This window comes from Nicotiana tabacum, chromosome 12 (assembly GCF_000715075.1).
Source record: "Nicotiana tabacum cultivar K326 chromosome 12, ASM71507v2, whole genome shotgun sequence".
Classification (NCBI taxonomy): Eukaryota; Viridiplantae; Streptophyta; class Magnoliopsida; order Solanales; family Solanaceae; genus Nicotiana; species Nicotiana tabacum.
In genome coordinates this window covers 10,530,277-10,553,854 of record NC_134091.1, presented here as the reverse complement: position 1 = coordinate 10,553,854, position 23,578 = coordinate 10,530,277, and the positions used below count along the sequence as shown (strand labels likewise).

The window sequence follows — 23,578 nt, the reverse complement described above, 5'->3', positions numbered from 1 at the left end:
AGAGTGGTATAATTGGTCCTTTGCCGTACTGAATATGAAATTGTTCGTCCCAAAAAAAAAGAATATGATATTAATCTAATAATAAGCTTCACACAAAAAGAATAATGTTACTCGCCGGGTGTACATAGGTCAGTTTGGTTCGTATTTTTTCAATTATCAATCTAAACCAATTGTGTCGGGTTATTAAATCTAAAGACCAAACCAAACAAATAAATGTGGGGTTTTTTAATCTCAAATTTTCTCGGATTTTTTCGGATATTCGGGTTTTTTGTTTTTTTTTCCCATAAAGTTTTCATAGCACAAACACATAGAATTTGTGTTTCAAATATTTCTTTAATCCTAGTAAGACAGAACTATATAAGGTGTTTTTCAATAAAATAACATAAATATGAGATGAGACATGGCATTGTACTAAAATATTCAACAATAAATATAATAAAATTACAAAAAATATATTATTAATAAGTCATAATGAAAATAAATATAATTTAAAATTATTAAGTTGCTAAAATAAGTACGACCAATAAGTACTACTATTATTTACTTAACTAAACACTAAAAGAAAAATAAGTTATGCATTTTTTCTAAACCATGAAAAAACTAAAACTAAATATCCACCACTATTTTCATTCATAGTACAATTGAATTGCATGTCTTTTATTAGCATTAGTATTGATTTGATTTCGGTTTAGGATTTATTTGAGTAAATAACATTTATGGATTATAAAACTTTTTGGAGCATCCAAAAATTATAAGTCCAAACCTGAGATAATACGCTAAAAGATAAAACTATGAAATATCTTAAGAAATATTTATAAAATTCACTACAATAAATATTCTTATGTATTAAATATATTTAAAACTTCCATACATATAATGTTGGGTTGGGTTGGTTTCAGTTTGACTTTTTTTAGTTAAAACCAAATCAAACCAATTATGGTCGGATATTTTCCCCCAACACCAAACCAAGTCAAACCAAATCATAGTCGGATTTTTTTTCTCGATTTGACTCGGATCGGGTTTGTACGATTTGTCGGTTTCGTATGTACACCCTTACCACTCACGTTAGAAAGAATAATACTTATTCACGCTTGGTGTTTACACCAAAATAAAGTCATTTATCAAAGTTAGGTGATAGAATAATATAAGAATATATTTTTTAAATTAATAATGATTAAGTAATAAAAGTTAATACGCAAATGTTATGCTGGTTTATGTAAAAACATCACATGCATGTAAATTTTTATCTACACGATCTGACTAAACATTTACCGCAACGATCATACAATTTTTGGTTCCGGATTGGTCATATTGATCGATTGTCATACGATAATGCGATGCAATTGAATTTCATTCTCTCTATAATCACTACATTATTTAGTTATTGTCTAGTTATAATAAGTTTACCACAATTTACTTGAGGCGGAATTTAACTATTAGAATGAAACTAAAAAATTTGCATAAAATTTTTAACCTCCTAAAAAATTTGCATAAAATTTGCAGAAAATAATTAATTGTTTGCACACATATATACGTATATAAACGAAGACTTTTAACCTCCTAAAAACTTGATTATACAGGCTATTAGTCTAACTCTATAGAGATTGATTTTTGCAAGATTTTAAGTAATTGGAAGTAGAAAATCATTGCATTCCCAATTTCTTTTAACAAAAGATGAAGGTATTCACATCGGCTGTTTAATATACGTTCACCCTCTATATAAGAAATTACAGATGGTGACAAATACTAGAGGACACACTCAAAAAAGGAAATAAAAAAGAAACTGAAATTAATTTTCATAAGGAAATTCAAGCAGAAATCATTTTAGGATTTTCGAATTGAAGATGCCCTTTGATGATATCTCCATTGATATCTTTTACGTCCCAAAGTTCTGTCATGTAATATTCAAATTTCTTCACAACACTTTCTGGCATAGAAACCAATACTCGAACTGCATCAAATTCACCCACTGACGGTAAAAATAAACAGTAAATATCACTAGTTAAAGGACCCATTTGAATTGGCTTCCCTTCACCAAAATCTACTTTCTCCAAGCTCAATCTTGACCATTGTGAAATTACCAAGCTAGCCGATAAATCAGTTTTTACTGTTTTATCTTCTAACAAGTCGACTACTGATTTTATTGAGCCGCTGGTTAATTCAGATTTAGCATTTTGCACCAATTTTACCGTGTCTTGTAAATTACCATTTACCACGTGCTTTACTGGTGCTTCAGCGCAACCTAGCACAAATCCATTCCCATAATAACCTTCTGGTAATTCTGGTTTTACTGCCTTCCTAATATTCACAGAAAATAGGAGCTTCACTTTAATGGACGATGGTAAATCTAAGGATTTAACCCAACAACGCCACGTGTGAGAAGCTAGAACCTCAAAGCTGGTGGATTTTACCGAGGGAGAACATTGTCTTTTCAGGTGAAGAATTTGGGACTGTGAAAATGTTATGGATGCAGGGGTGTTTGGCTGGGATTGTAAATATTGGTGAAGGTTGAGGCCAAACTGGGAATTTTGAATGTCAAGGGGTATTTTCGTAAATGCAGAATGTATGGAGGTTATTTGTGGAGGATCACGGGATCTTAACACGTGGCGTGAATGAAACGGAGTGATTGGTAAACTACCGGTGGGGTCCTTGGTAAAGTGGGCCCAGGCATGTAAGAATTGAGCAGTACCAATGCCGTCGCATAGACAATGGTTGATGGCGGTGCAGAGGATCATTCCCCCGCAGCCGAGATTTGTTACCTGTAATGGGAAGCAAAGTGAGCAAGGAAGGGTAGTTTCGTCTTTTAGAAAAAAGAATGACGTTAATAGAAAAAGCACCCAACCAAAACTAAGTGAAAGGAACAAAAGGGAGAAAGCCAATACGAAAGAGGCGTAGAGTTACTATCTTTTTTAAGTCGTTTTCCACAAGATTATCCATACAATTTGCAATATTACTTCTTTTTTATAGTACTTATTGGCTTCGACTTCATGATATTACAGTTAGGGAAAATTTAGAATTTAAATTTTTCTGTAAAGTAGATATATACACTTGTAATCCGATCTCCGCGAGGTGAATATACATGTCTCCGTCAGAGGCGAAGCCAAGATTTGAATGTTATGGGTTCGGAGTTCTAATCCTTTTAAGTTAATGAGTTTTAAATTAATAATTAGTACATATTTAATAAATTTCATAAGATATAGAGGGTTTGGACCAAAGCTATTAAATTCGTCCGAACATACATGTCATGAGCTAGCTCCGCCCCTGGTCTCTGTTGCTTACGCGTAAGATTTGCCTCTTATTACAATTTATGTTATGACGTTTGACTATGATTTATCACCTTGAAACCCTAGTAATGCTACTTTCAAATATGAATGTATTGTTATACTGTATCTAGTCACGTTCCATATGTGCCATTTTGTTAAAAAACGAAAAAGGAAATTTGGTTTTAATTTCTTGACAGGTAAAGTAGTTAACTTCCCAATTCTAAACAATATGTACAATATTTTCGTTCAAATTATTAATTTAAAACATACGTATCGACTTTTCATGCTAAGCGCTCAGTGGTACGTATAAGAGGTATGTTTCACTATATTCCTTGCTAATATTAATTTAAAATATCAAGAATTTGACCAAAATTAGGTCACTAACCTATGAAAAGTGACCTTTGTGTTAAGGTTAATGGGTGAAAGGAGGAAATGTGAGATGTTGCCTTGGGAACAGCATACCACCAATTGGTAAACTGAGAGGATATTAGTCAGTAGCATATATATTTTTAAGGTTACATCTTTAATTAGATATTCACTGGTCGTAAAACTCTAACTAGGTACGTGGAACCATAGGAAAAGTGTGTTTAGTTTCCATTATTATGATCATAGTGGAATTTCACCTAATGCTTAAGGATGCAATTGACAAGACAACATATAGAAGGAACTAATGTTAAAATTAAAATCAAGGACAAAGGAATCAACTTAGGCACATTTGTAATAAATAAAAAAAATTACACTTATCAGAGTATATTAACTTCGTTATAACAACTAAGATGTCTTACTTTCCAAATTATAAACTTTATTCTTTTTGAACGATTATCCATAGAATTTTTAATGATAATCTGGTAGCCAACTTATAAAAGTTAAACGCTAAATTAGAAACTAACCTGTACAACTAGAGGGGGAATATCCAAGAAACTGGTAGCTTCAACCTTATACAATAATTTCCTCCAAGATTTATCAGGCTTATTAGAAACAACAAGAAGTTCATCAGCTGTTAAATCCAAGAATGCTTCAGCAAATATAGCACCTTCTCCATTACAATCCACTTGAAGTTTCTGATTATTTTCTGGGCATGTTCTTAATCTCCCTGCTAAAGGATAATAATCAACTAAAACTCTTGAAAGAGAAGATTTAAGCCTGTCCAAATTTATGGACTTAGTAAAAAGATAGAGATATTTGATGGAAAATCTAAGGAACTTTTGATCATCAAGATTTGATAAATAAAGGGAGTGATTTGGTGTTGGGCTAATGGGAGTTATGAAAATGGGATCTTTTGAATAAACACAATCTGGGAGTTCTATTGAGCCTAACATGGTTGTTTTTTAAGTAAAGGAGAGAAATTAAAGAAGGTAATTTTAATGGAAGAATAAGGTTTTTGGAGAAGATCTAACTAAAGGATGTGCTTTATAAATGGTTTACAAGTTAAAGATCTATGGTTGGATATGGTTGTTGGGGGTGTTACTTGGGGTGGGGGGTGGGGAAGTACTGTATGAGAGATTTCTCCCCAAAGAGTAAGACTACAAAAAAGTGAAGCTTTCATTATTCTTGCTATATGAGCTCACACTTTTGAATTTCTTCTACTATTATTTGCATGCTTTTAAGGCAGTTACATGTGCTTCCCACATTCTTTCACCCTTACCATGTCTATCTTCACATGTGGTTAAAAGAATTTAACTTCTATACATTAAAAGTAGTACAGTAGTATTCATGTACTTTAATATGTTATAACAGTCAGGGTCGGTTGGTAGGATGTATTGAAGAAAATAATAGATGTATTTGTTTTGATATTATTAGTCCCTTGTTTGGAGTAGTATTTTTCAATCTTGTATTAGTTATACACGTTATTCAGTACTATTATTATACATAGTAAATCATGACATAAGCAATATTATAATTTTTAATACAAGAATAAGTATGTATAAAGATAGAACTATCCTAATTTTAAAATCTTTAATATACCAAACCAAACAGTCGATAAGAAATAATACTAGCATAATTAATCACACAATTACTAAAGTCAGCATTACTAACATATACATCCTACGAAACCACCCCTTAGGTTATTACTATCACTTTATGTGTACGATTATCAGTGGTTTATTTTTTAGGACTTGATAAATGCAAAATCCTTATGCAGTGTCCAGTATAGAAGTTAAACACAAGGTAAAAAGTATTATAAATTTGATAGAATAATTGGTACACCATAATTTATTATAGGTATTTGCAAATAATTCATTTTACCAACTTAGCTAGAATTGCACGTAGTAGTTTTTATATATAGAAATTTATTCATGTGTCCTTTAGTTAATATGTATGTGAATTCTTGATAAATGAGTAGCCTATGTAAACATAAATTTTAATTCATATCAGAATCTTGAACATGATAATTTTACATATAATCGATACAGAAAACATACCTGAAACGGAAGCCATTATCACGAAGCGGAAGCGTTAACTAGAATTGGTTTCTCGCCCCTTGCCCTAACTTTCGTTAATACCGAATTTAGTGATGGAAGAGAGAATAGAAAATACGGTAACTCTAATGGGTGGGGAGAAGATCAATTTATAGAGATTCTCATTTAATCTGATACGTCCGTCAACTAACCGATCGGACGGATGAGATTTGCTCATTAATTAAATATTAATTACGAGCTTTAAACATATTGGGCCACGTAGGAAAATGTTACAGCCTATCCACAGTTGACATGAGGTAATGAGTAAGCAATCTAGGATTTGTATATGATGGCTAGTGACTTTAATTTGCTGATGGAGGGCAAATCTAATGTGTAAACCACAAGTATATGTCACACTTTAATTATATAAAATAGTGCTTTCTCAATATATATATACTAGTTTCAATTTATATAAACTTATTTGACTGAGCACGGAGTTTAAGAAAAGAAAGAAGACTTTTAAACTTGTGGTGTAAAATGAGTCACATATATTTTGTGTGTTTATAAATCATTGCATAAAGGTAAATTGTTTTCAAATAGGAAAAAAGATCATTCTTTTTGGCACGAATTTAAAAGGAAATAGGTTCTCATAAATTGGAACGGAGAGAGCTCATGCGTGTGCATTTATTTATTAGACCTGCCCTTTTCGGTCCTTTCCTCCTTACTTTTTGTCAAGGAATTAATTAAAAGAAAGTTTTGTTTTTCCATTCATTACACGAAGTGGCAAAAGAAATTCTATTATTCTAGTTCTGTAGCACATATATATAATTAGTTTACATATATGAGCTGCAGAGAGACATTTGGAATATATTTAGTGTTCTAAAACTAAGATTATCATCCAAAGCTACATCATATATCAACAAATTATGGTTTTGTGGATCGTAATGAAATAGCTTTTTGATGAGTAGATACATGAAAATGCAAAACAAGATCAGACTATTTAAGCTGTATTTTTGTGAAACTATTCTTCAAGCAGAGTAGCTGATCGATAAATAATTTCACACTATTTATTTTAAACTACTATATACTGATATATATAATAAAAGGGCAGCCCCGTGGACAAAGCATCTTACGTTCACACTGAGTTAGGGGAAGGGTCGCAATTGGTTGCTTCCACATCGTGAACCCATGACCTACAGTTCACACGAAAATGACTTTACCGTTGTTTCAAAACTCCCTTTCTTACAGTGATATAATATCTTTTCAAAATGATAGGAGAACACACAATGAAGAAGTAAAGGTGATCCAAAAAAGTATGACAGAACTCAAGAAGCATCAAGAATGATGAGTAGACTACATATTTTTATTCCTAATACGTACATGTCCACTGCGAAAAATACAAACGTGAAAGTATATATTTCCACATAAGAACAAAGAAGAAAATCTCCTGGCGCAAACATAGGTGCAAATCTTTAATGATATTGACCTTACAGAAATAATTTGACATGGTTATTGTAGTAAGATGCAAGAAGTAACTAGAAACCATATCGAAGTGAAATGACACGAGCATAATTTTAATAGGTTATTACATTAGGGTAATACCAAAGTAGTGCGTTGATAAAAGACAAAGAAATAGAATGGAAGGAGCACTATAACTAAATTCCTTCTAAAGACATTCCACCTATTTATTTTCAATAATTCATGATATAATATAACCGCATCTTCAATGTTGTCAACGCATACTCATTCGGTATTCGGTGAAAAAGAGAAAAGAAAATTATTTCCTATTCCATATTAATTAATGTATATCGAGTGTTGAGTCAACAAGTTTGTCTTGATGTCGAACTAGAAAAGGAATTATTGTTATGTTGTGCGCACAAATTGATTTAACCAATTATATTACTCTACCTTTTTCCTCATTCAGTTCCTATTAGTATTATTTAGAAAATACATATACGAGAATTATAATTGTTTCTTACGTAGAAAACAATAATAGAGAAAATCAAAGGATAAAATAAAAAAGTGAACTGCGCTCTTATTTTTATCTTAATCATAAGGTATTATTCTCGACAAGACAGTCTATCCATTAAGATGCGCAATTTTAATAACGGTGCACTAATTAATATGGACCTAATGGCCTCCTTTTGACGCTAACCCACCTACTAATTATTCACTCTTTAAGAAATAAAACTTATAGTGTCAAATTTCTCTATAACAATCTCGTTTATTCCGATACTTTTTGGTTGTTATAGTGAAGTATTGTTATAAGTGACATATATTATTAACATAATATAAAAATCGGTTTCGAGAAAAATATGACTTTTATAGTGAATGACTGTTATATGAGGATGATGTTATAGAGAGGTCTGACTGTTTCTCTCTGTGATTTAGGTATGTTGTAAATTATTGTCCTAACGTACACCTTTTTTCTTAGATTATTAATTCCACAACTCATGAATGATTATTTATAATTATCACCGTATAAAAATTAAACTTTTAAGAAAGTACTAGCCACAATGCCCAAGGCCACCGAAAGGAAAGTGATGACAAGGAGGACTGTAAAATATGCCAGTATATGAGCTCAAAATAATGGTCCTATAGCAAACACCTACTTTTTGACATTAAATTATTAGCAAAAAAAAAAAGACAATAAATTAATCCTTCCAAAAGCAATGTTTTACTTTCAACGAACTTAGAGGCGGAAAGGAAGTTAAAAGAATAAACCTCTTTTCTAAGTCCAAAGCTTGCGAATATCGCAGTAAGATATGATTTTGACTAAACTTTCATTAGGAATTTGATAGCTTTTGAATGGGTTCACTCTTCTTTCTCCACAATATTCTAACAAAAAAGAAAGGATCAATATGTCTCGTCAACTATTTCAAAATTCTAAGTGTAGTTAGAAATGTATCTAGCACCAAATCAATTAATATCCCATTCTGATATCCCAGCAATAGATTTTTTTAGCGAAAGGTATCTTTTTAATCTGCTTACAATAATAATAGTCAATAAAATATATTTTTTAATATATATATATATATATATATATATATATATATATATATATAAATAATATACATATTTTATATACTTTTTGACTAACGAATATGGGTAGTTTCGATGGACTAAGTCGATTTTGTATTTTGCTTAATTTTGTATGCTAATTCGTTGTGCCACCAGACTTCAATTAACCAAAATATAGATTAGCCCGAGATTTGGATTGGCCCAGATAATTGGGCTTTAGCTTATGGCTCTACTATGGGAGAAATTCAAAAATAGCAAAATTTATAAGTGGTCATTCAAAAAATAGTCACAGTTTCAAAAGTCATCGAAATTTAGGCACTTTTCATGTAAAGATAAATCTGAATGAAAACACTGTTCAAAATCCAGAAAATACTTTAGCATAATATATTGGAGTTCCAGCAAAGTATACTGAAACTCCATTATATTATACTGGAGTTTGGAGTTCCAGTATACTTTGTTGGAACTCCAATATTATACTGGAGTTCCAGCAAAGTATATCGAAACTCCAGTATATTATACTGGAGCCAGCAAAGTATACCGGTCCAGCATAATATGCTGGAAGTTCATACACAGGTGTACCGAACTCCAGTATATTATGCTGGACCGGTCTCTGTTGCAACAAAATAGTGGCTATTTTTCAATGATTTGGCAAACGCCGACTATTTTTGAATGACCAGTCCAAAAACTGGCTAGCCCGTGCTATTTCAACCTCTACTATAGTTAAGCCGAGGCCCATATTTCCTAATTGATAGTATTATATCTCTGTTTTAGTGTGATAATCTGCATAGATATTATACAACTATAAATATTATCCCTATCGCATGAACTCTTCGCAATCAAGTAAAGTTTGGTTCAGAAGATAAAAAGGAATAATTACACTACACTGTTCATCTTTTTTTAAAATAGGAAAAAAGCGATTAAAACCCCACTTTTTTTTGTTTGTTTTACTTCATAAGTACTCTCTGGTAATTTTCAGCTCTAAACGCAAAAAACTGATAATTTTTTAGCAAGTAATTTTCTTTATGACAGTAAATAAATATGATGCATGCTAATGGCCACTTGAGAAAATCCAACTGATAAGAATTTGGCACTTTTGTGCAAAGCCCAATATCAATTTGGCTAATGGACTTGGAGTCAGGGCAGTCAGTGAGCTTAAGATATTGATAATATTGAATAATTAGCCCAATTTCCGATCACTCAACCGCTTAACCTAAAAATAGCTGACGAATATATAATATATATATTATTCATATATAATATTTATAAAACCTTGTATAATGTATAATTTATGTATGTGGGATAGAAAAAATAAACAGAGAATTTAGCTGGCTATTTATGCAAATATTCCTAAGATATTGGACTCAATTGATCAGGTCCCAAAAGCCCAAAATAATTTAAATGAAGTCCAATAAGTTTGGGACATTTTCATCTTTTACCAGAGCTTTTCACCTAGAGTTTGAGGTTCTTGAAGGGACTGCAAAACCCCTATATGATTAAATTGTAGTAGTCATTTTCATTTGATTTCAATAATAAATCTTTAAATTTGAGTTTTGATTGCACTTAAATAGTTTGATAAGTGAAAATGTTCGGGCTAATAAGAGCCAACATTATTAGGACGAGAAACATGTACATCTTTCATTTTATTAATATCATATCCAATATTCACCCCATTTTTCTGACCTGTTCGCTTCTTATTAAGGAAGATTTGATTGTTTTCTACTTAAACAAGCACATTCAAAATGGATCTATGTTATATATTATTGGAGCTTATAAAGGTCACAAAAGTGGAGCAATTTCACTCCATTATCACAAAATAATTTATTTCTTAAGGAACTAATTGGTCACTTACATCTTCACATGATTCACTTATATTTTTTTTTCAAAAATTTTAAAAATAGTCCCTTATAATACAAGTGAAGCACCCATAGTCCCAAAAGTATGCGAAAGGAGCACATTTTTTGACAATAGAAAATATATTTGTGAGAAAAAAGTTGAAATTGAAAGATGAACAATATTCTTAATTCCTTAGCTTATACTGATATAGTAATATTAATGGAGTGATACAGCTAAAAATAGATAGCAAGCAAAATTGGCAAAAGTGAAGGGAAAGAGGAGAGTGTGATAAAAAATTTCTACAATTAACTTTAAAAAATTAAATAAATAACAAATTGTTATGAATATATTATATTATGGATGTTCATTTAGTACTCCGTTGTAAATAAGCTTCCTGAAGAAGTTTATCCATATGAGACTCCGCCATAAATACATTTATCTATTTAGTACTCTATTGGAAATAAGCCTCCTGAAAAAGCTTATCCTTTCGGTACTCCGTTATGGATAAATATTACCCATGATAGAGGATTTATTTATATCTGGCACAACAGTTTAGAGCAGCAGCTTACAAGCAGCTTACACAACAGCTTGCAGTAGCAGCTTACAAGCAGCTTACACAGCAACTTGCAATAGCAGCTTACAAGTAGCTTATACAGCAGCTTACAAGCAGCTTACACAGCAGCTTCCTTTCTTCTATAAATAGAGGAGAATTCAGTTCATTATGTACATAAGTTTGAAGTTTGAATAATATATCAGTTTCTCTCTATACGTGTCTTTACTTTACAGTCATTATTTTATAACACGTTATCAGCACGAGACTCTGACATCTCGAGAAAATACTTTGAAAGTATTAGAGGTACGAACTTTCTTTTTCTAAATAATGTCAAATCCTTCTAAACTTGAGTTTGTAGCCCTGGATATATCGGGCAAAAGCTACATGTCTTGGGTGCTTGATGCCGAAATTCATCTTGATGCGATGGGTCTGGCAGACACCATCAAAGATAAAAATCAGGCATCAAACCAAGACCGTGCCAAAGCAATGATATTCCTACGCCATCACCTTGATGAGGGCCTGAAAATAGAATATCTTACTATTAAAGATCCAATCATACTGTGGAGTAATTTGAAATATAGATATGACCACCTGAAGATGGTCGTTCTTCCACAGGCACGTTATGATTGGACTCATTTAAGGCTACAAGATTTTAAATCTATCAGTGAGTATAATTCTGCTATGTTCAGAATTATTTCCCAATTGAAACTATGTGGTGATAATATTACAGATCATGATATGTTGGAGAAAATTTTCACCACTTTTCATGCCTCGAATATGCTCCTGCAGCAGCAATGTCGAGAGATGGAATTCAAAAAGTATTCTGAACTTATCTCACATCTTTTTGTAGCCGAGCAACATAATGGGCTATTAATAAAAAATCATGAAAGCCGACCTACTGGTTCTTGTCGTGGTCATGGCCGTGGTCGGGGAGGAAACTCTAATCGTGATAATAATAATGCACCAAAGAACCCTCCTCACTACCAGCAGTGGAAAAGGAAGGAACAAAAGCATGAAGCGCTGCAAGCAGCAAAGCCAGAAAATGCATGCTATAGATGTGGAGGAAAAGGGCACTGGTCACGTACATGTCGTACGCCAAAGCACCTGGTTGAGCTATATCAAGCTTCCCTGAAGAAGACAGAGAAAAATGCTGAAGCAAATTTTATTTCTGAAGATAATTTAGACTTCATGCATTTGGATGTAGCTGATTACTTTGCACTCCCAGAAGGAGAAACAAGTCATGTGATCGGTAGTGAATACGTAGAGATGTAAATATTTTAATTTTTGTTATTTGTAGTATATAGTATAGTTATGTAATTATTGTACATAAATAAAAGTTATAATGTTTACTATCATATTTATTTTATTTATGTAATTTTGAAGAATATGGATAATTCTCAAATTATGTTTGGATCAAAGACCAATCATGAAGATATTTGTGTAATTGATAGTGGAACAACTCATGCCATATTCAAAGATCATAAATACTTTTCTTATTTGCATAAGAAAAAAGCAAATGTTTCTATAATTTCTGGTAATATAAGTTTGATTGAAGGCTCCGGAAGAGCTATTGTATTTCTGTCTAAGGGAACAAAGCTTATTATCGACAATGCATTGTACTCCTCCAAGTCCCGAAGAAACTTGTTGAGTTTTATAGATATCCGCCGAAATGGGTATCATGTTGAGACAATAGATGAAATGAATGTGAAATATCTTTGTATTACAAAGAATATTTCTGGCCAGAAATGCATTGTAGAAAAGTTACCAACTTTATCTTCTAGCTTATATTATTCAAAGACTAGTACAGTCAAAGCACACTCTATCGTAAACCAGAAGTTTACTGATTCAAATACTTTTGTGCTTTGGCATGGCCGTTTGGGCCATCCTGGATCAATAATGATGAGACGAATTACTGAAAATTCAAGTGGGCATCCATTAAAGAACCTGAAGATTCTTACAAATAATGAATTTTCTTGTGATGCTTGTTATCAAGGCAAAATGATCACTAGACCATCACCAATGAAGGTTGGCATTGAGTCCCCTACCTTCTTAGAATGTATACATGGGGATATATGTGGACCTATTCACCCACCAGGTGGGTTGTTTAGATATTTTATGGTCCTAATAGATGCATCTTCAAGATGGTCTCATGTGTGCCTATTATCATCTCGTAACCTGGCGTTTGCAAAGTTATTAGCCCAAATAATTCGATTAAGGGCACAATTCCCAGATTATCCTATAAAGGCTATTCGCCTTGATAATGCTGGAGAATTCTTATCTCAAGCTTTTGATGATTACTGTCTATCAGTTGGGATAAAAGTTAAACATCCGGTAGCTTATATTCATACTCAAAATGGCCTTGGAGAGTCATTTATTAAACGACTGCAATTGATAGCAAGACCACTACTTATGAAAACAAAATTGCCCACTATTGTTTGGGGCCATGCTATCTTGCACGCAGCATCACTTATCCGTCTCAGACCAATACATTATAATAAATATTCTCCGTCATAATTAATTTTTGGTCATGAACCAAATATTGCCCATCTACGAATTTTTGGATGTGCTGTATATATGCCAGTAGCACCACCACAGCACAGTAAGATGGGCCCCCAAAGAAGGTTAGGAATATATATTGGGTTTGAATCACCCTCTATTATTCTCTATCTTGAACCATTGACGGAAGATTTATTTACTGCTCGATTTGCAGATTGTCGATTTGATGAAACAAATTTTCCACAATTAGGGGGAGAGAAAAAGGAAATCAAAAGAGAAATTATGTGGAAAGTTTCATCATTATCTCACTTTGATCCACATACCGCTATATGTAATCAGGAGGTCCAGAAGATCATCTATTTACAGAATATAGCAAATCAAATGCCAGACGCATTTACTGATTTGAAAAGGATAACTAAGTCACATATCCCTGCAGAGAATGTGCCTATCCGAATTGATGTCCCAGCAGGACCATCTATTAGCATGAGAGCTAGTGAACCTAAAGCACGCCTGAAGCGTGGTAGGCCTATGGGTTCTAAGGATCGAAATCCTAGAAAAAAAAATCGACAAATGATCAAAATGATATTATGAAGGGATCTCCTGAAGAGACCCAAGATCTTATTAGTTATAAGATTCCTGAAGAAATCAATAAACCCGAGACTCAAGTGAGCGAAGAACTTTTAATAAGTTCTACTGGTGATGGGATTAATTTAAATCGATCTAAAATAGTGGTGGATAATATTTTTGCATATAATGTTGCACTTAACATTATGCAAGATAGTGAGGATTTTGAACCTCGATCTGTCGAAGAATGTCAACAAAGATCTGATTGGCCAAAATGGCAAGGGGCAATTCAATCAGAATTGAACGCACTTGCTAAAAGAGAGGTCTTTGAACCAGTAGTCCAAACACCTGCTGGTATAAAACCAGTTGGTCATAAATGGGTTTTTGTGCGAAAAAGGAATGAGCAAAATGAAGTTGAAAGATACAAGGCTCGCCTTGTCGCACAAGGATTCTCACAACGACCTGGAGTCGATTATGAAGAAACATATTCACCCGTTATGGATGCCATAACATTTCGATATCTCATCAGTTTAGCCTTACGTGAAAGGCTTGAAATACATATGATGGATGTGGTTACAGCTTATCTGTACGGGTTACTTGATAATGAGATTTACATGAAAATCCCTGAAGGATTTAAAATGCCTGAAGCATATTCAAAATCTCGGGAAATATACTCAATCAGATTACAAAGATCTTTGTACGGTTTAAAACAATCTGGGCGCATGTGATATAATCGCCTCAGTGAATATTTGTTGAAAGAGGGTTGCATAAATGATGTTATTTGTCCATGTATTTTTATAAAAAAAATGACATTAGAATTTGTTATACTTGCTGTTTATGTTGATGACATAAATCTTGTTGGAACTCCAGAAGAGCTCCAAAAGGCAATTGAATATCTTAAGAAAGAATTTGAGACGAAAGATCTTGGAAAGACAAAACTCTGTCTTGGACTGCAAATTGAATATTTAGCAAATGGGATCTTTATGCATCAATGTGCCTATACAGAAAGGGTCTTAAAACGCTTTTACATGGACAAAGCGCACCCATTGAGTACACCAATGGTTGTTCGATCACTTGAAGTGAATAAGGACCCGTTCCGACCTCCAGAAGAGGATGAGGAACTCCTGGGTCCTGAAACACCCTATTTCAGTGCAATTGGTGCACTTATGTATCTTGCTAATGCTACAAGGCCTGACATAGCATTTTCTGTTAATTTACTAGCAAGATATAGCTCTTCTCCTACACGGAGACATTGGAACGGGATTAAGCATATATTGCGATATTTAAAGGGAACTCTTGATATGGGTTTGTTTTATGCTAACAAAGATAGTGCAGATCTTGTTGGTTATGCAGATGCAGGTTATTTATCTGATCCCCATAAAGCTCGATCTCAAACCGGGTATGTGTTTACATGTGGAGGTACTATCATATCATGGCGCTCCACAAAACAATCTATTGTTGCTACTTCTTCAAATCATGCTGAAATAATAGCCATTCATGAAGCAAGTAGAGAATGCGTATGGTTGAGATCAATAATTCTTTTTATTCGAGAAAAATGTGATTTAGAATGTGAGAAAAGACCCACAATTTTATACGAAGACAATGTTGCATGCATAGCCCAATTGAATGGAGGATTTATAAAAGGAGATAGAACGAAGCACATTTCACCAAAATTATTCTACACACACGATCTTCAGAAAAATGGTGACATTGATGTGCAACAAATCCGTTCAAGTGACAATCCGGCAGATTTATTCACCAAATCTTTACCAACTTCAACTTTTGAGAAGATGGTATACAAGATTGGAATGCGGAGACTTAAATATTTGAAACAAGATTTTCATCAGGGGGAGTAAAATATGCGATGTACTCTTTTTTCTTTATTAAGATTTTTTTCCACAGGGTTTTCCTTATAAGGTATTTAATGAGGCAGCTAGCAATGCGTATTACTAAATATGTGTATTCTTTTTCCTTCACTAGGAATTTTTTCCACGGGGTTTTTCCTAGTAAGATTTTAACGAGGCACATTATCTTTTAATGAACATCCAAGGGGGAGTGTTATGAATATATTATATTATGGATGTTCGTTTAGTACTCCGTTGTAAATAAGCTTCCTGAAGAAGTTTATCCATATGAGACTCCGCCATAAATACATTTATCTATTTAGTACTCTATTGGAAATAAGCCTCCTGAAAAAGCTTATCCTTTCGGTACTCCGTTATGGATAAATATTACCCATGATAGAGGATTTATCTATATCTGGCACAACAGTTTAGAGCAGCAGCTTACAAGCAGCTTACAGTAACATCCAAGGGGAAGTGTTATGAATATATTATATTATGGATGTTCATTTAGTACTCCGTTGTAAATAAGCTTCCTGAAGAAATTTATCCATATGAGACTCCGCCATAAATATATTTATCTATTTAGTACTCTATTGGAAATAAGCCTCCTGAATAAGCTTATCCTTTCGGTACTCCATTATGGATAAATATTACCCATGATAGAAGATTATCTATATCTGGCACAACAGTTTAGAGCAGCAGCTTACACAGCAGCTTGCAGTAGCAGCTTACACAGCAACTTACAACAACAGCTTACAAGCAGCTTACACAGCAGCTTGCAGTAGCAGCTTACACAACAGCTTGCAGTAGCAGCTTACACAACAACTTTCTTTTTTCTATAAATAGAGGAGAATTCAGTTCATTATGTACATCAGTTTGAAGTTGAATAATATATCAGTTTCTTCTATACTTGTATTTACTTTACGATATTTATTTTATAAAAATATCCAATTTTAGAACTAAGTTAAGTGAATGTGTCCTCAACTTCATCACAGTGTGATCCACTTTCAGACAATTACACTCTGATCGCGACAAGATAACGGATCAACAGTTACTGTGTGCGCGCGTGTGAGAGAGAGAGAGAGAGAGATAGAAAAAGAGAATATCCCAAAATCTTTTGGATATTTATATATATTATCCCCTTTCTAAATTATGAAGAAAACAAAGAAACGTGAGGCTAATTAATCTGGATCTTTTCTGATCTGATTCCTGTTGGGTATTTTTGGGAAGCTGCTTTCTAGGTGAGCTAACTAGGGTTTCATTTTTGGGGTTCCATTTTTTGAGCCACAGAATTGGGAAATGCGAAATCAACTCTACTTGAATGTAAATGGGATTTTCTTCAAAAGGGGTTTTGTTTGCTTTCTGAAGCTGAATTGAACAGAAATTGTTTCAAAAGTTTGAATTTTGGTGAGATGGGGTTGAATAAGATGGGTTTTTTGCAGTGAAGTGATACGGAATAAGCAGAGTATACACTAAAGGTGAGTGCTTTTTAGTTTCTTTGTTTTCAATTTCATTTGTTTTGTGAGATCAGTGAAACTATGCATCATTAATTAGCAAATTTTATCTATAAAGTTTCTTTCTTTGTTTGTTTTTTACTACTTTTCTTAAATAGGGATAATTTGACACGGTGAAATAGCAAATTTTATCTATAAACTTTTCTTAAATAGCAAATTTTATCTATAAAGTTTTGTGAGATCAGTGAAACTATGCATCATTAATTAACTTTCTTGTTTATCTTTATATAAAAAAAGCTTCTGCCTTTGCCATGATTTTTCCAATTTGATTAAGCAGAAAAATAAATACTTTACAAAATTAGTAGTTAATAAAAGTCCCAAAATAGTAACAATGGGTCATACAGATTTAGAAGATATTAATGGTTGCATATGGTTGGAATGTTATGGCATTAAATCAAGAAGTTATTGTTCAGGAGAGAACTTTTATGATCTTACTGGTATTGAATTGTGTGAACTGCCTCATTTAAAAGCTGGAGATATTAAAGAGGAGACAGTTTTATTAGTTTATTTAGGTCTGCAATAGGTTGTGATCTGCTGTGAGGGAAATCTATTACTCAGGAATGGTTTTAAGACGTCTTACTGCAAATTGTTTACTCCAGTGAAAACAAAGAATTGCTCATTTGGATAAGCATTTAGATCATAAGCAGTGCTTTGGCTGAATTTCAAACTATTGTGAACCAATGAGTTGCCACTTATGAAAGTCACGCTCGCTAAGAGTGGTAGGCATCAGAATTAGGAAGGTAAACTAATGTAATTTAGTTCTTTGCATTTTTGGGTGGTTGTTCTGTATGTTCAGTTTGCTCATAAATTTTTGTGATCAGTTTACAAGCACTTTCCTTTCCTTTTCTCGTTTTTGCTGGTTTTGGAGTTTATTAATGGTTAATATTTTTGTAAACGAGCAACTTATGTCTCGTGTTTCCTAAGTTACTATGCATAAATTTTTTATATTATTTTTCTCCTAACTTATTATGCCTAGTTTGCCACAATTTCAGGTATATGGCAACTCCAGTTGAGCCTCCGAATGGGATTAGGACCCCAGGAAAGCATTACTACTCTATGTGGCAATCCCTTTTTGAAATTGATACGAAATATGTACCTATTAAGCCTATTGGTCGAGGAGCCTATGGAATTGTTTGTTCTTCCGTTAATAGGGAAACCAATGAGAAGGTTGCAATCAAGAAAATAAACAATGCTTTTGAGAACCGTATTGATGCTTTGAGAACTTTGCGTGAACTAAAGCTCCTTCGCCACCTTAGACATGAAAATGTGATTGCTCTAAAAGATGTGATGATGCCAATCCACAGGCAAAGTTTCAAAGATGTTTACTTGGTTTACGAACTAATGGATACTGATTTACATCAGATAATCAAATCCTCTCAAACACTTTCAAATGATCATTGCCAGTATTTCCTATTCCAGGTACTTTTATCCCGTGGGGAGCGCAATCTATGTTACAAACAGTATGGATATGATAGTTAGAAGCTTCATGCTTGTGTAGCTGTGTTTTAGTTTCTCATTGAACTCATTCGACTATTTTTTCTTTCTTGTATTGGTCTCTCTCTCTCTCTCTCTCTCTCTCTCTCTCTCTCTCTCTCTCTCTCTCTCTCTTAAATGTGCATTCCCATTGTGAACTCTGAGAAGGTAGTGTGTGGTGTGGATGCTTGGAGGGAATATTCTTGCTTCAATCCTCATCATGATTGTCTTGTTCCTACAATTAAACTGAGGTATACCATATTTGAGGGTGAGTTCATAGACCTTGACTTTTGTGTTCTAACTTGGACAATTGTGATGTTTTTTGACGCGTCAATCATCCAAGTGGTGCTAGTTTTAGAAGGAGTGTAATAATATGGATAGCGATGTGAGCCAAAATCTACTCTATGGTTGCTATTTGGCGGCCTCCTGCTCTTCATTACTTTTTTTATCTTTTATAATTTTCTTTACTTAATAGTGCTGCTGTTAAAGGTCAGTTGAACAAATAACCAAGTGGCAATTTTGATTAGTAGAAGAGAGTGACAGCATACTTTTTGTTTATCAAGTGAATATTGTGCATTTTACCGGACTAATTCATTTAATAGTCTTGTAACTGAGAAGTTGTCCAAGCAGTTAAAACCACAGAGGTGCTTTCTTTTCTGCCTGGAAATCCAATGTCATTGTCGTAGTAATGCGTATTTTCTCAACCTAGGTTCTTAAGTAAGGTGAGGGTTCTCTAGGTTCGTAAATATGCATCTATCTAGTTTTTAACTAAGGTGAATGTTGTCTACGTTCCTGAATATCCATCTATGTACATGATCTGTGTGCTATTATCTGATTGTTTTGTTTCATTGTCAGTCTTCAAACATAGTAGAAGCTGTAGATTTACATAACACCTATATGTTCCTAAGCATGCAGATCTTCTAATGTTATTCAATCACCACCAGAGCAGATGTAAAAAATAACATTAGTATGGATAATTGATATGCAATGAAAGTGTAATGATTTTTTCACATTATTACTATAATTTAACCTATTACAACAGGTTACTTGCCATTTATTCTAGATTATCGATCAATCCTATTAAATAGATTTACCTGCAATTATCTTTTTAGTGACCGTACTGTGTAAATAATATTTTACACTATCGGTGCATAGAACTCAAATGTTGCAGTATTATACCCACTTCCGTTTATACTAGAAATTATGGGGAAAAACTTCGTCAATTGATTAAGTGAAAAACTTGAAATAAGTTGGTTAACTTTTCAACCCATAAAATGATCTTTTGTGATAAAAACCCGAAGGAGGTTATAGCTCGAACCAAATTGAGCTTTAACTTCCTTTAGTTGGTCTTTATCGCTATAAATCATTTTATAGTTGAATCAATTGAGGAAGTTAGCCTACTTTGTCTTATTTCAAGTTTATCACTAGACAAAGTTCTTTTTCCATAATTGCTATTATAATGGAAGTGGGTATAATACTGAAAAAGTTTGAGTTCTATGTAGTGACGGTGCTAAAAAAATATTTACACAACGGGTTGCTTAAAAGGTAACTGCATGTAACTCTTTTTAATAGCATTGATTGGTAACCTAGAATAAATTATAGGTAACCTCCTATAATAGGTTAATCTAGAGTGATAGTGTGAAAAATGATTACAGTATCAGTGCTATAACTTAAATCGACATTGAAATTAATTTTTTACAGCTACTTCAATGTTGATTGAATAACAATAGGAGATTTGCACGCTTAGGAAAATATAGATGCTATGTAAAATCTAGAGCTTCTACTGTGCTTAGACAGACAATTAGTAGTTCTGTATCAAATTGTTAGTATCTGGATATGGTCCTTCCAATAGGAGACACAGCATGGCCGCTCACCCTCCTAGCCAAACTCTTCCTATTGTTTTATTCCACTCAAACCCCTGTATGTCGTCTGTCCTTCAACATAGCCTACTTTTCTCCAATCGGACATCTGTCCTTCCAATTCTCACCTGCCACTCCGCTTTGATGCTAGATTCACTAGAATTTGTATATTTGGAAGATCGCTTCTTCCATTCTTAGGCAAATGAATCCACTGCAGAACTTATTCTTATAAAACTATATTGATGCATATTTTATTGTGGGAATTTAGTTTTTTTCTTCTTCTTATTTTGTTTGCCTGAAAGATTATTCTACTTGTTGTGGATAAGTAAAAAATAAAGGAAAAAACCATTCTACATTTTATCTCAAGTGTTATGCATCTTGCAGGATCTTTTTCCAGTACCAGAAAGCTGTAGTTCCTTAATCACATGCCTATGACGACAATTATCGTGAAACTATAAAAACAAATGTAAAAGTACCTTCTTTTTTTCTTGTCTTGGGTTAAATTTTGTTTGAAATCTGTTTTATGATGTCCTAATAGTATCTTCTTCCTTCAATTAAAGATTACATTAAGCATGAATCGAAGCTCATTCTATTTAAAAGTATTCTAATTTTTGTAGGAATATTATCTAGATGAGCTCCTATTCTCAGCTTGTGCTAGTTCTACAGATGTTCATATGCTCATCCAGATGCCAAAGTAGAGCACCACGTAACAATTGACACATTATACCTGTTTCCCAGTTTCGCCCTTCAAAGACAAGACTGTGCTAAAGTCTTGTGCAAATTCTTTTTTAGGAGTCTCTGTCTTCCGTGCATATCCTACATTACTCATTCATTTCTTGTTGGTTTGATCCATCAACTTATACGAATTTCTCTAATCTATATTCCAGAATATTGGTTCCTTGACCCTCTTTCCAGAATCCACCATTAGCAAGCTTGGGCTTTGGTTTAGCTGGTTATGGTTTTATTCCATTGGTTTCTGTTTGTGGAACACAATTCTGTTAGTGATCCAAGAGTGTGACACATGAAAATGGGAAATGACGTTATCCTGTGCACTCTTCATCTCTTGCCCCCAGCCCTAAACATGCCATGGAATAGCTTTGTTATTTGATGGTGATTTCTGGACCAAGGATGCTTTGTGTCCTTTTTCCTTTTTTTTCTTTTCCCTATTAGTTCTCTATCTTCTTCCTGTGAGGATAAATTGGAGAAAAATCTCATAAAGTAGGCATCCTCAGGCTGCAACATGTAAGAACTGAAAAACAAAGGAGTTAAAAGGATCATAAAACTAAACAGGAATGAGATGTCCACTTGCGTGCATGCTATTGCTCAGTTCTGCTGATTTAACTGTTTTGACTGCTGAAACTAATGTAATTTGTATGCAGTTGCTTCGAGGTCTGAAATATCTCCATTCTGCAAATATTCTTCATCGTGATTTGAAACCTGGGAACTTGCTTATCAATGCTAACTGCGATCTGAAGATATGTGACTTCGGGCTGGCACGCACGAGCAGTGGCAAGGACCAGTTTATGACTGAATACGTTGTTACACGCTGGTATAGGGCTCCGGAACTTCTCCTTTGCTGTGACAACTATGGAACATCTATTGACGTATGGTCTGTTGGTTGCATTTTCGCGGAGCTCTTAGGGAGGAAACCCGTCTTTCCAGGTACTGAATGCCTTAACCAACTTAAACTGATTATCAACATCCTTGGCAGTCAGCGAGAAGAAGATATTGAATTTATCGATAACCCAAAGGCGAGAAAGTACATCAAATCACTTCCATACTCTCCCGGAACACCCTTTTCCCGTCTCTATCCCCATGCTCATCCTTTAGCCATCGATCTCCTGCAGAGGATGCTTGTGTTTGACCCTTCAAAAAGAATTAGTGTTATCGAAGCACTTCAACATCCATACATGTCTCCCTTGTATGATCCAAACACTGACCCCCCAGCGCAGGTTCCTATCAATCTTGACATAGATGAGGACTTAGGGGAAGAGACGATAAGGGAAATGATGTGGAAGGAAATACTTGAATACCATCCTGAAGCGGCCGCAGCTGCTATGGAAGTTGTTCTATGAGCTGCTTCTTGAAAGGTTGTTGATGTGGTGTTAGACCTTTTTGTAACTTATCTCTAATAAGGTTTCCGCGCTTTCAATAATATCAAGTCTTGATTCATCGACAGTTTGAGCTGTGATGCATATAAGAACTGCTTATATAAGCTTGAACTTTTTGAGCATGTAACGTCGTAATCTGTATATAGGTGTGGTTTTGCAAGTCTAAGGACCTTTTATGCTTTATGAATGTAAGGCAGTTTTATTTGTTGTACTGCCATGTTTGTGATGTTTATTGATGTTGGCTCTTTTAACCTGCCTTTGAGATACTGACATAGACAAGTTTACAAGGCAATTACATTTACAGTTATGTCCCTAAATACTAGTTCATATCTAGTGGTAACAATCTATGCACATAGAAGTAAAGTTCTTAACAGCTTGTTTGGATGGTTGTTACCTATTGTATTGTGTCGTATTGTTGTTTTAAATACACTGTTTGTTTTGATTGTTACCTAAATTTTATTGTATCGTATTGTTAAATCCGTCGTAACGACGAAAAGTGTCACTTTATGTAACGACGGATTTGATGTGGTGGCGTCGTTACCTTATTATTAAAGGGTGACAATCATTTACACTCCCAAACTTTGCGCTAAAAATTAAACTCCCCTCAACTTTGAACAATAGTAATTCTACCCCTTTTATCCTACACAA

At 33.7% G+C, this 23,578-nt stretch overlaps 2 protein-coding genes across 3 annotated transcripts; one reads left to right on the top strand and one right to left on the bottom strand.

The window, feature by feature from the left end:
* Window positions 1-1,646: 1,646 nt before the first annotated feature.
* On the bottom strand, window positions 1,647-4,708 carry LOC107789351 (alcohol acyltransferase 9-like). Its single transcript, XM_016611148.2, has 2 exons — window positions 4,154-4,708; window positions 1,647-2,759 (listed from the first exon to the last, which is right to left on the bottom strand). Exons 1-2 carry the CDS (start codon window positions 4,580-4,582, stop codon window positions 1,809-1,811), a joined length of 1,380 nt encoding a protein of 459 aa, XP_016466634.1. The 5' UTR covers window positions 4,583-4,708; the 3' UTR covers window positions 1,647-1,808.
* A 12,264-nt stretch (window positions 4,709-16,972) lies between these two features.
* Window positions 16,973-23,194, top strand: LOC107789353 (mitogen-activated protein kinase homolog NTF3). Of its 2 annotated transcripts, none has more exons than XM_016611149.2 (3): window positions 16,973-17,451; window positions 18,480-18,906; window positions 22,199-23,194. In XM_016611149.2, exons 2-3 carry the CDS (start codon window positions 18,484-18,486, stop codon window positions 22,892-22,894), a joined length of 1,119 nt encoding a protein of 372 aa, XP_016466635.1. In that variant the 5' UTR covers window positions 16,973-17,451; window positions 18,480-18,483; the 3' UTR covers window positions 22,895-23,194. The 2 variants fall into 2 exon arrangements, with proteins under 2 accessions (XP_016466635.1, XP_016466636.1); XM_016611150.2 differs by having other exon boundaries at window positions 16,987-17,451; window positions 18,464-18,906.
* Window positions 23,195-23,578: the final 384 nt, after the last annotated feature.